The sequence below is a fragment of the Empidonax traillii genome, unplaced genomic scaffold (genome assembly GCF_003031625.1).
Source record: "Empidonax traillii isolate 1590-97213 ecotype Southwest subspecies unplaced genomic scaffold, ASM303162v1 scaffold275:size1536655, whole genome shotgun sequence".
NCBI lineage: Eukaryota > Metazoa > Chordata > Aves > Passeriformes > Tyrannidae > Empidonax > Empidonax traillii.
The window spans coordinates 1,340,472-1,353,112 of record NW_020955468.1 but is presented as its reverse complement, the minus strand read 5'-3'; the positions used below and the strand labels follow the sequence as shown (position 1 = coordinate 1,353,112).

At 46.3% G+C, this 12,641-nt stretch overlaps 1 protein-coding gene across 3 annotated transcripts in view; it reads right to left on the bottom strand.

Moving 5' to 3' along the window:
* The window catches only part of KCNK12 (potassium two pore domain channel subfamily K member 12), a 29,116-nt gene extending 16,931 nt beyond the window's left edge, over nt 1-12,185 (bottom strand). For all 3 annotated transcript variants that reach the window (XR_003571877.1, XM_027889896.1, XM_027889898.1), the window contains exon 1: nt 11,834-12,185. Coding sequence is in view for 2 of the 3 variants with exons in the window: in XM_027889896.1 (XP_027745697.1) it covers nt 11,834-12,185 (352 nt within the window). In the remaining variant the exon portion in view is untranslated. The remainder of the gene's footprint in view (nt 1-11,833) is intronic.
* Between the last annotated feature and the right edge of the window lie 456 nt (nt 12,186-12,641).

Here is a 12,641-nt window from a genome sequence, read left to right as displayed (position 1 = left end):
AAAGGTGACAGGGCCACCAACTGGATGACAACAAGCTGCAAGGAAACCTGTCTCACGAAATCCCCTGAAGATGGGAATGTGAAGCTTGACTCCAGAAGCAGAGTATTTTCATGCAGAGGTGCTGCTGTGTGGGGCCAATACCTGACCATGTCAATGGGCAAGTGAAGAGGGGACCCCACACCTAAGGAGTTGTCTTGTGCGATAAGCAACATTTTTAAAGGGGGAAGGATATGCTGGCCCGGAGAGGAATATCACCTTGATGGTGTCTAAGGCATTGGGGGTGTCCCCTAAAATACCTTAGGGAAGGAGAGAGGACTGACCTCCTCAAAACCTGGCTGAACGTTTTTCTCCTCCTTGCAGCAGGTTTCCCAAGTGTGTTTTTCTATGCTGACACCTTCTAGTTGAGCTTTCCGAGAAAGATTGTCAGTTTCTAGTGGGTACTCAGCAGGCATATTTTTCAGCTCAAGTGGCCTAACCTTTGTAAATTTGAGTGATAAATGACCCTTAAAAAGATAAGCGCTGGGGCTTCAGCTTCACCAGCAGCCGCAATACTCTTGCTCTTTTCATTCACCAAAGTAGGAAAGCTTTTTCCCTCAGCTCTACTGCAGGTGCCCTTTCTGTGTACAGCCCATGAAGAAAGCGTATACCAAAGACTAACTAAATAAGTCCACCCTTGCTCCCTACTAAATGACACTATCCTAAAGACATAGCCCAATAAATACATAAGGAGGTCTGGCCAAGCTTCTTTGGCACAGAACCAAGCCCAGGAAGAAACAGAAGTGTCTCTAAATCAGTTTTATGGTTCCCTGGCTGGGGCTGGCTGCTCCTTTATATACCTTGTACAAGCAAATGGGGACTGACTTGTGCCAAGTCACCAGTGTTGCCAGCTGAGCAGCAGCTCCAGCCCGTGGTCTTGCTAAGCTGTAGCCCCTGAAGAGGGAACCAGAGGGAAGAGTCACGGGCTTGAGGCTCAAAATCCTTGACAAGGTTATGTTCAGGTTTTTTAGCTAATCCTACAGCAACAGAACATGGTTTCTACTGAGGGAGAGGGGGCCTCTCCTAAAAGGAGACGAGAAGCTCAGGGAAGAATGAAAATCAGGACTATAAATTCAAAATACACAAAGAAAGGCAATTCTTGCTGAATTGACTGCATAGAGATGCAGGTGACCTGTGGTGTGACAATATTCCTTCTAACATTATTGTTCACAGACAAACTTTTTTTTCAATACTTCAGGTATTATTGTTCTTATAAGTAATACAATCTTCTATGCAAAATTCTTGAGGCCAGTCTCTGGTTTACAGTCTTAAAAATCAAGACTGAAATGATTTCCTTTATTATATGCTGACTTTCTTGGACAAATCTTAAGCAACATGATACTAAATCCCCTCTTGTTTTGTCAGTTACTCTGCCCCTTGGCACAGCTGGGGTACTCTAATGGCTCGTTAAAACAGAGAGAAAAGGGGTTAGTGTTGCCTAAATTAGTGCTAAACCACTTCCCAAAGGAAAACAGGATGAGAGCAGGGTGTTCTATCTTTCAGTTGCAGCCTGTCTCTTTGTGAATTAATCTCAACTAGTCCAGAGCTGCTGCTTGTGGCTGCCTCCACACCTGATGACTGCAGTTTGTTTTCTTTCCTTATCCTAACAGCTGGGGAAAACCATTTTGCTATAATCTTTTCTGAAATGGTGGCAGTGTTAATAATGGAAAAATACAGCCCACATGCCCCTTGGTTACTTAAGTAAGTTATATTACTGCAGAAAACCTCTCCCTTATCTCCCCTAGAAGATAAGGGTCTTCAAACTCTGGCATTAACAGCTGTTGGGGCAGTGTCCAACCTCTGCTGCTCACATTCCAGGCTGTGGGCAGAAGCATCTGCCTCGGCTTTACTGCACTGCCAAACCTCAGCTAAAACGCAGAGGTTTCTGAGACACTATGAGACAGAAGAAACATACACCTGAATTTAGAGTAACTATTTAAAAAAATCTGCATAAAACAAAAGTATGATAACCGAGAAAAACACAAAGTGTGTCTCAGTAACCATGGATATACATGAAGGTATAGCTCATGGACCCCAAGAGTCACCAATTCCTTCCCTCTCTTGAGACGTGCCCAATATCTGAAGCCATACATTCCCACCTCCTCTGACCTTCCTATAATCTCCATGTTCCAGGTGAACTAAAAAGTAGAATTCTCCTGCAATCGTAATTTTTCATCCTTTAAAGCTGCTTCCATTCTTACTTTCATATGGTTTTTGAGAATGTTTTTCGTGTGGATAATCATGTATCTAAGCAACACCTTAACAGAAAAAAAGCCTATGCCCTGTCATTTCAAACAGTGTTTCAAACATTAGCAGTCACACCTGCTTTTGCTGTTTACTGAAACTTGCAGTTGCATTTCAGATGTCTGTGCAGACCCAAGGTTGAGCAATTTTTTTATATTTTTTTTTTCTGAGCTGCAAGGGAAGAAGAATAATGGCATCCAAATTTTGTTATGTTCTTGAGACATTATTGGCTTCGAAAGAATACTTGCACATGTACTGTCACTTCACTGCCAGTACATCTCACAATACTTCTCCTTTCAGGCTAAGAAACAGCATTATCTGAATTTCACAAGTGATCTTGGCCGTATGTCGTACTTCCCCACGTAAGAAGTCTGATAAAATGAGATGTCACTCGTGGGCTTTCCGAGCCTTGCAGGTGGGAAAGGCTGTTTGATGGTTACATTGCTGGCTTATCTTTTGAGTGGATTAAACAATAGACTTGCAGCATATTTTTCTTCTGCCAGTGGTGTTGGTGTAGGTGGGTGTTCAGAGAACATCTGTTTGATAGCTGTGTCATCCCTTCTGCTTTATAAAGAGTTAGGCTATAAATATGGACTGATGGGATAGAAAGACCCTAAACATGAAAACATCTTTTCCAATGTTTGGCTGACTTCTTTTTTTCCAAATCTCTCTACAAAAATCTACCTGGACTTGTTAATGGTTTAAACATGCCTTCATGAGCCCCTTATTTTAAAAAAGTTCCAGTTGAAAGTAAAGAAGCAAACTGTCAAGAACCTTTTTGCTTGGGCAGCTCTTCTAATTGACTCATGAAGCAACTATAACAGAAATACAGTGTTGCAGAAATACAGAGTGACAGGACTGCTGACTAACCAGTTACTTCCCATTTTCTACTTCTGCATTTAACTCCTTCCTTAATACGCCTTTCCCTTGACTACTTTTAAAGTTAATGATACTGAACAACTTTGCCACATTACCAGGGTAATTTTGAGCTTTAGATTTTATACGAGATTTTCCTGGTCCTCACAGCTCTGCCAATAGCCATTTTTGTAAATCAAATCATTTTATCAAACAGTTTCTTTCTACCTCTCCCCTGAAAAATTACAATTTGGATTTAAGATCTTTACACCGTAGTCATTTCCCCCCACTTCCATCAGTCTCAAAGCAAACTTGACTCCATGCACATCGAGCATGAATGACACTATATTTTTCATTTGTCCTCAGAAAATAAATACATTGTTTGCACAATGCTCAGGCTGAGCAAAGCGATGACAGGATATCCAATAATGAATAACTGAAAGGATTTTATCCGGTTTTAACAGAAATTTACTGAATTCTTTTCTCACCCAGTTCTCACATGGGCAAATTTCCCCTCGTTGCAGTTTCTGCCACGACTAAATTTGCCTGTGTTAGACCTGAGAATGAAAGGGAAACATTTGGCTAATCAGTTCTGAAGGGGAAGAAGCTGTGGTGGTACAAGTTCAGAAAGGTTAAAATCCACGGAGAAATTACTGTGAGGCTACAACTGACATCAAGGTAGTGCTGCTTTTTTCATCCACTTACTACGGATTTTTAAACACAAGCAATAGCAGTGTCTCACCCATTATAAGTGATCCCATATGTTAACATCAAACCATTCAACTTCTTATCTTATTCCATTCCACAGCTTTAATTACTTGAAAAGGCTTCAAATGCTTTGCCTCATCTAATGCAATTAGATTTAATTTTCATTCTCCCTCTCATTTGATTCAAGAGGGATTGCACTGAAACCTTCCAATGTCTAGGTGTGCCAACCAGTGCCATCAACAGACCCGCCGAGCTCGGGAAGATGTATCGTACACAGTAATAACGAGTGCTGGCAACAGCACACCTACATTTGTTTTAGAAACCCAGTGTGCCAATAAAATGAGTAAGGTAGGATTTCCTAAAGCTCTGTAGACTGGTCTACTATCGACTTCAGCAGATGTAGGCTATTGAGGAGGTATTTGATTTGTCTGGATTGCTATGCAATTGCCCCTTGGATTATAATTCTGTTTGTTACTGAAGCGTTTCTATTCACAAGAGGTTTTTATTGTTACTTCCAAGATTTACTGTGCTCAGGAGGACTTTCACATTTCAAATGTTCACCAGCATGAACCCTAAACCATCTTCTCCCAAAATGCCCTCAGATATACACTTGGTGCTGACACACTACAACATCTGTCTCTTTTGATAAAGGTAAGCAAGGCTCACGCAGATCGTGTCCACAGGTAATGTTTCCAACAATATCAAGCTGTCTTCACTCTAAAAATTGCAGATGAAAGGTTCCAAGTTGGTTTTCTGTTGCTCTAACCCTGATGGTACTATGGCAAGAGGTAAAATTCTCATTGACTTCAACAGCTGCAAAGACAAGGTAACATTGCATTCATTAAAATAAAGAAATGACATTGTATTTTCCAGCATAACACCAGGAGTGGGTATTGTTACATGACGTTAATTGCCAACAGAACTATCCTATAATTGCTTTCCCCTTCTCTCCACAATGAAGAGCAATTAAAGTTTGCATAAAAACAAGACAGTGTGCTGGTGAAGATGACCCACCGGTACAAGTGAGAAAAAATGATGAGGTGTGTATGATCTGTGTCAAACTGAAGACAGCCAGAGAAAGAAGAGAGACTGAAAAAGAAATGGGGATCAATAGCAGGATTAACACAAGGGAAGAGGGACAGGAGTGATGAGGAACAGAAAGAAACTGTAAAGCTTTACTTTCGACCTCTTTGGTAGCTATTAACATGAAAGACTGCAAGGACAGCAGACAAATATTCAGAAGTTAATCAAGAAAACAAATCATCAGTAGAGAATGGCATACTAATTGTGGGGAGGCATCAGAAGCTGCAGAAATTAGGAGTACCTGAGACAGGTAGGTGAGCGGGGAGTGTAAGATAAGCTGTAAGAGAAGGAAAGGGGGAATATTGCCAGGAGTGCAAAGCTGGGGGAAGAGTCTAGGGACTGGCCAGGCTCCACGGGAACACAGCCCATAGGGTTTCCAGCAGTATTTGGATTTATGAGCCTGCAGCTAACAGGGCAGCTGACAAACCCGGTAATTATCATCCCTCACTGCTATTACAGGCGCGGTAACTGGTTGGCAGGGAGGTTGCTTAGTAATAGAGATGGACTGGCTGGAGCCATGTGTGTCACCTCCATGGATGGAGAGCTGTCAAAGTGGTGTTTTGGCACACCAGTGTTTGGTTTGCAGTCACCTGTCCAAGCCCTTGTTAATGCACAGGGAACTAAAACACAGGTATTTGCTACCCAGAAGACTGAAGACCAAATGGAATGTTCTGCTAAGCAGGAGGTATGAGCTCACTAAGCAGACACTGCTCCTTCAACTACACAAGCTAGAGGGACCCTGAAAGCTGCACAAACGGAGAATTCATGATTACAAACTCCAATTGGTCTTCATTTTGAACCTGAACCAGCACATAGTAAAGTCAGTATAAAATTTCCCCTGCCTTCTGAGATGCTGGACCATATCTCATGTGATGCTGGGCAAATTCTTTATTCCCTGATGTTATAGACAGGCTTTGTGTTTCGGGTGGCTGCTCTGAGATGTTGTGGTGTTGGACATTCAGCTGGAGGCCCCAGGTTTCAGGGTTCCACCTGAGCACTTCAAACTCCACGGCCACAGGAAAAAGAAGCGCAATTTGGTCGGTTGTCCTCAACTTAACTTCTCTAGCAGTAAAACAACAACTAGATCTCCACTGTACTGATGTTAGTGTTTTGAAATATTTGATTTCATAGCTACGGTTTAATATTTAAGAAACCTCCGAATCTCTTAGATTAAGTAATCTGAGATGAGGTGCTCTGTAGAAATCCCTCACTTTAGATGACCAAAGCACAATAATAGCTTCATTTTATGTTGCTGGTATAACCCTACAAGGGCAGGCAAATCCTAAGCAGTACTGAGACTGATATAATATTTTCAGAATTTTTTTCTTTTAAAAAGGGCTTTATTTAAAGTACTGGGGTTTCTCCCTCCTTCCTTCTAGAATAAAACCCCTAAAAATTTACAATGAAAATTATTTCATCGAGACCCTACAGTGGGGACACCTCAAGTTACCCATGTAATTACATGGAGGTACTCCAAGTAAAGGTTCCTGTTGTTGCTCTCAAGAACAAGAAGACAAGCTGTTTTTCAGATTACTTTCCTGCTTGGAGCACACAACCTATGCCCACAAACTAATGAAATTCCTATCTGGTACCCAAAGAAGTTAATACTCCTATGCAGCTATGGCAAGTAGAAAATATTGCTACAGTGCCAGGTCTTCATCTGAGGAAAATCACTGTAGGACCACTTCTCTCCATAGAAGTATGCTGACCATTCACCCCTGCTGCCCTCTGAGCCTCTTGCTCTCTGTTCCTTATCGAGACTACCCGAGTGAGAAACTAACTTTCAGAAATCCACCAGCACACTGATTAAAACATGCCACGCACCAAAGGAATCAGATCTGCCTGAAACACACTCTCATGCTGGCTGCAGACCGTGTATAAGATGGCAAGGACAAATAACCTGACACTGCAGCTTAATAATACTGCTTGCTCTTCCAGCTGCTTTCTCATTTGGTTTTGTTTGATTATTTCTTAACTTTAGGAAGGTCAGCTATGGAGGCAACTCTCTCCCTAATCTGAAGCTTCCCAAAAGCTGCCTGTACAAGCCTCAGGGAATTGCAGAGCCCTGAGGAGCATAACACTGATGCTGATCAGGTCTACACTCCGGTTTGGCTGTTGCCTTTTGGTTGCATTGGCTGTATAGACAGTGAGACTGCATTCACGGAGAGCAGAGAGCCAGAACCTCCTGTGGCTACGGCTCAAATTCATATCCTGAAATACAGCATTGAAGAAGACAGGACAAATATCCTTTCCCCTTAAAACCTTCAGATCATCTCAATTATTTGTGAAATTTCTTGCCAAATTATGCTACGAAGTGCCTGCTCTCGCAGGCTCACTCCCTGGCTCCTAGCTGTGCAGTCCAAGAGCTGACCATTCGCTTGCTGAGCTGTCCAACTGTATTTTGCACATCACTTGTATTAAATTATCACCTCCAGAACACCTGGACCACCAGATTTTCTAACAAGACTACTACACAGAGCCAGAGGATATTTTAGAATTGAGTGGTTATGGTGCTTAGGTTGTGGAGCACAAGCAGAAATGACAAGCTGAGTACGATGGGTCCCTACAGAGGACCCAGAGAGAAGCAGCTCCAACCCAGCTGACATCCTAAGCAAGGAGAGAACAGCTCCCAGAAGCCAGTGAGATGGCAGAAAACACCGAACATTGTGTCTTTCATTTAAGGTAAGAGCAGAACATACCCCCTCCCTTTGTGTGGAGCTGTCAGTCCACTGGAATATTGAGTCATTTAACAGGATACCTCAGGGACAAGGAAAGGATGAACAGTCTTGCTCACTCCTACACACTGTGCCCTGAACACCTGTAGCCTCCACACAGCTGTACAGGGAGAGGATCCTCGTATCTTTTCTTCCTGAGGCCCTTCTCAAGCACATGTAACCCAGACATGTTCCATCCCAAAAAAGTCTGCCCACAGTAACGGTCCTTTAAAAAATATTATATTGAAAAATCACTTTTACATTTTGAAGTACTTCTCTTGACCTTATTTTTTAATGTCTGGTATGGATTTCTATAAATTAATTATACCACTGGATTTTTGAAACATATGTTCTTACACATAAGAAGCTAAAAATACAAATTTGATAGCTCTATGTCTCAATATGTTTTACTACACAGGCACCTAAGATTTATTCTAATACTTAAGAGAGGAAAAAAAAAATCTGTGTACAGTGTCATGGACTGAAGTCAGAAATCCAGAGCTTCAGGCATTCCAGAGCTGCCTGATGTGCTAGGCAGAATGAATCTGTGCTCCTAGAATATGGGGAAAGCTATGACTGATTATGTGGTACTCTGCAATACTTTACCAGGAAGAAAACCGGTCTGACTTATGCTTTTGCTTTCAGTCTTTAACAAAGTGTTCGGAACTACTGATGGTTTGCATTTGGAGAAGGAAGGAAAAAACTCAACTGAAAAATAAATTCTACTGTCACATAGACCAAAGAATCAATAATAAATTTTACCTAGCTGCTCCTTAAAGAGATCAGAACAATAATAGCTGCCTACAAAAATGCTACCTTTTGGAGTGCAAAATAATGACTGAATAGATGGTGTAATCTGACAACAAACAACCAGAAATTAGACTGAAGAATTTTCTTACATAGCTCTGAAAAATCAAGATCTAATGAAAATAGACTCATCATTTCATTATTCAAGCACAAACAATGCAATAATAGAAAAATGAATGCCCAGAGTGCTATCAAGAGGGTGTTTTATGGGCTGTAAGCCACTTGCTTTGTGGGCTATTCAGCAAAACGCTTTAATATTAGACTTATAATTTCATTTTAACTCTCCTTTCTTAAAGATCCCACTAACATGTTTTTCACCCAGAGGATTTGATTGAATCCCTCTGTAATAAGGGAAGTGCAGAACTGCAGCCAAGGAAGCACCTAATGAAGGAGAGCTGCTCAGCTCTGCAAAGGCCCTGCTCAGGGAGGGTGGATGGAGCAGTTTTCTCCAAGCCTAGCTATGCCTAACCCTTGTTCATAGAATGATGAAGAACTGGAGTCTCTCTCCCTCTGTTCAGCTTACACAAACATGAGGAAAAATTGCAGCCCTGTCCCTGTGATGATATATTGATGTCTACATATGGAAGATTTAGTAGTTCTACTAAAACTGTCGAAAGGAGAGTGAGGGCTTTAAAAGACACAGCGAGATTCCTCTAAGTTGGAATCCTCTACCGCTAAGAACGTGAGTAACCTGTGGGTGCTTCACCCTTGACAGACATTGCATATACTTGCTGTTTGTTAAGCAGTGAGTAAGAAAGCCTTCCAACACATCGCTAGGATAGTAGCATGTTTAGCTGGAGCAATAAAGTTGTTTTGACACACGTAACTGATGAGGTTGTTGAGGAAGGCAAGCTGTTTTGACTCTGGATGTCTGGTAGTTCTTGGTGAGGTTGAGTAAAGACACCATTCTTGTCAATTAAGCATGACACAAAAGCAAGTCAAATTGCTCTGAACCAGGATAATGCGGTGTGTGATCTGACAGTGGAATTAAAGGTACTCCAGGTGGGTAGGTACATAAATGAGCTGGCTGGGAGGAGAAAAGTGGACCACAAAAGAACAACTCTAGAACTGCTCCCTCAGGTGACGCTCTGATGCCTACCATTTGGTTTCTCCCTGCTTGGGACCATGAGCCAGACAGCTTTGGGCACATTTGACTAACAGTACAGTTCTGGGTTTTAGCTGGACAACTTGTTAATTTGCTGGATTTTTTTGCTTTTGCTGGGCAGAGCTGCCAGTATAATTGAATAAACTGTGTGGTGGAAGAAACCCTGCCCATGGAGAGGCAGCTGAGCTCACCATGGGCTTTGTCCCTCTACAAGCTGCAGCAGCTTCAAGAGGCATGCAAGGAGAAGCACTGAGGTGGGGGCAGCAGCTCCTCTTCATCTGCAAGAACTGTACCTGTAGCTGGTAAAAGCTATTCCAGGATGGAGTGCAACAGCCTTGGCATGTGGTACTCCAGGAGACGCTACTCCTGATGGGTTGTGCAGCTTGGCACCCCCGGCACAGCAGCTCTGCCATGCCCTTCACTGTGCCCAAAGGCACAACTTGGCCCTGCTTTGAGCTACCTTCTGCTGCATCTCCTCACCCAGAGCAAAGCCTTGTTCCACAGCAGGTTCTCTGAACTCACACAAAGCACTGTAAGTAATCCAGGAGTAAGCACTAGCAGATAGAATGCCAAGAGAAGGTACTGCCTGGGGAGTCCTTGTCATAACCTGGCCTTTGCTGTTTCTCAGGAAAAACAGTCTTCAGCCTCCCTCTCGCATGTGAGAGAGAGGGGTATTTTTGGCTATAACGAGAGAGCAGTGCCCTGGTGCCCTCGGTTGTGCTACAGGAATATGAGAAACACAATTCTTGGTTCAGCCATTTACACAGGCCAAGACTGGCAAAACCCCCTGCTGAGTTCCTCATTCCCTCTGCCCAGGTACAAATGACTGCAGATGGGGCAATGGAGATGCAAACAAATGCAAATGAAGAGACACGTTTTACATTTCAATAACCTCAAGGAGGAGAAGCCAGGGCTGGTGGGGAAGTGATGTGTTTACACATCACCTGAAGATTTCTCTGTTTGCCACGGCAGGTATAAGGAAAGAGTAGGTTTGTTAAAACACTGACTTTTTTCGTCCATCCATTCAGGGCAGTCAAAATGATCTCTTTTAAATGTATGTTCCTGCGATGAAGAAGGCTTAGTGCTTAATTAAAATGGTGTTCTAGTGACTGGACTATCGAACATACTTGCAAAACAAAAGTTAACTGAACTATTCAATGCCAAAAGTAATAATACCTGACAACACTGCTGGAGTCACCATCACGACTCTATTATACAGATTAGTCACTATTGACAAAACATTTCCCGAACCTAATGAATGTAAGTGCAATAATGAGCCGTGCACTTCTTCCTCTCTAATAAAGGGGAAACAAGGCATTTATGCTCAGAAGCCTCAAGACAGTTGGCTTGTTACAAATCTGGCAGTTAAGATCGGTAAGATCCTGTGTCCACAGGGACGGGATTTCTCAAGCAATAGCCCGAGACCAGCAGATAGCTATGGCTTTACTTTGGCTAGATCTCCGATACAATAGTTCTTAATTGCGCGTTTAGAGTAAGAAATTTTAGAGTAAAACCTAATAATTTTACAGTAAAAAAATATCCCCCTACCAAAACTCACCATTTGCTTACAAAGTGCTGCTCTTCCCAAACACCTACGGGATACGAACAACTGCAGCCAGCTGTGACCAGCGACACACTGAGAACGTGTATTATGCTACAGCTGGAAGACATACAGCTTGTGCCTTAATCACATACACATCTTAACTTTGCCACCAGCTAAAGCCACTACCAAGTTCAGCGGCCAGGCACCGCGAACGCCCGGCTCTCACTCAGCATCTCCATCAGCCCGTTGCTTTCGGGCTCCTGCGCCGCCTCTCCCGACACCGAGCCACTCTCCCGGCAGGCGCATCCCGGCGCGGCGGAAGCGCGGGCAGCCCTGCTCGGGGCCCCGCCAGCCCCGCTCGCTCCTTCGGGCCGGCTGAACGAAAGCCGGCCGCCGGCAGCAGAAGTTTAATGGGTAGGGACGGGACTCCCGACGCTGCCGGCCCAGGGCACCGACGGCCGGCGGTCCTGCGAACCCGCGGGAGCCGGAGCGCTGCGGGGCGGGAGAAGCTCCGGTCCCCGGCTCCGCGCAGCGAGGCGGGCGGTGCGACCGCGACTCGCCGGGCTGAGAGATGAGAGGGGGGACACAGGGAGCCGGACGCCCCTCTACTGCGAGGCCCCCGGTTGTCACAGCAACGCGGCAGCGCCTCTTCCCAAACTTTGGTCGCTATAACGACCGGGCCGCGGCATCCCCCGGGCGGGCGGGTCTCCTCCGCGGGGCCGTCGGGGCGGCGCTCACCTATGGTGGAGACGACGGTGCCCACGAAATAGAAGGCGCCGGGGAAGTCCCAGCGGGGCCGCAGGGCGTCGACGCGGATGCCCGCGGCCATGGCCGCCTCGTAGCTCCGCAGGAAGGCGCGCAGCTCCGGCAGGCTGATGTTGAAGATGCGGCTGAAGTTGTGCAGGGTCCGGTTCCAGCGGAGCTGCGCCTCCGCCTCCGACGGGCTCTCGAGGGCCGAGAAGACGGTGGCGCCGGCGCTCAGGTACGCCGCGATGAGGGCGGCGAGCAGCAGGAACCGCCCGTTGTCCTCGTTGAGGGGCGCCAGGCGCCGCCGGCGGCAGGAGCCCGTCGCCCCCCGCGGGGGCATCATCCGGTGCGCGGCGCGGCGGGCGCGGCGGGCGGCGGGCGGCCCCCGGCGGGGGGCGCGGGCATGGGGCGGCGCCGCGCGGAGCCCGGAGCGGCGGCGGCTTCACTGCAGGGGCCGCGGCTCTGAGTCATCCCCCGGCGGGGCTGCCCGCCCGGCTGGCGGCGGCGCCCCGGGGCCGCTGGCCTCGCCCGCCCGCCCTCAGCCCGACGCCCCGCGGCCCCGGGGCCGGGGGCTGCTGCGGCGCGGGCTCGGCGGCGCGCCCCGGCCGGCTCGCTCTGGCCATGCGGGGCGGCGGCGGCGGCGGCCCCGCCGCGGGGGAGACGCCGCGGGGAGGCGGAGGCGGAGGCTCCGCGCGGCGCCCGGTCGACGGCGGGCGGAGGGCGGGAGCGTGCGGCGCGTCCCCCGGGGAGCCGCATCCCCGGCGGGAAGGCTCGCCCAGCTCCGCTGCCGCCGGTGCCG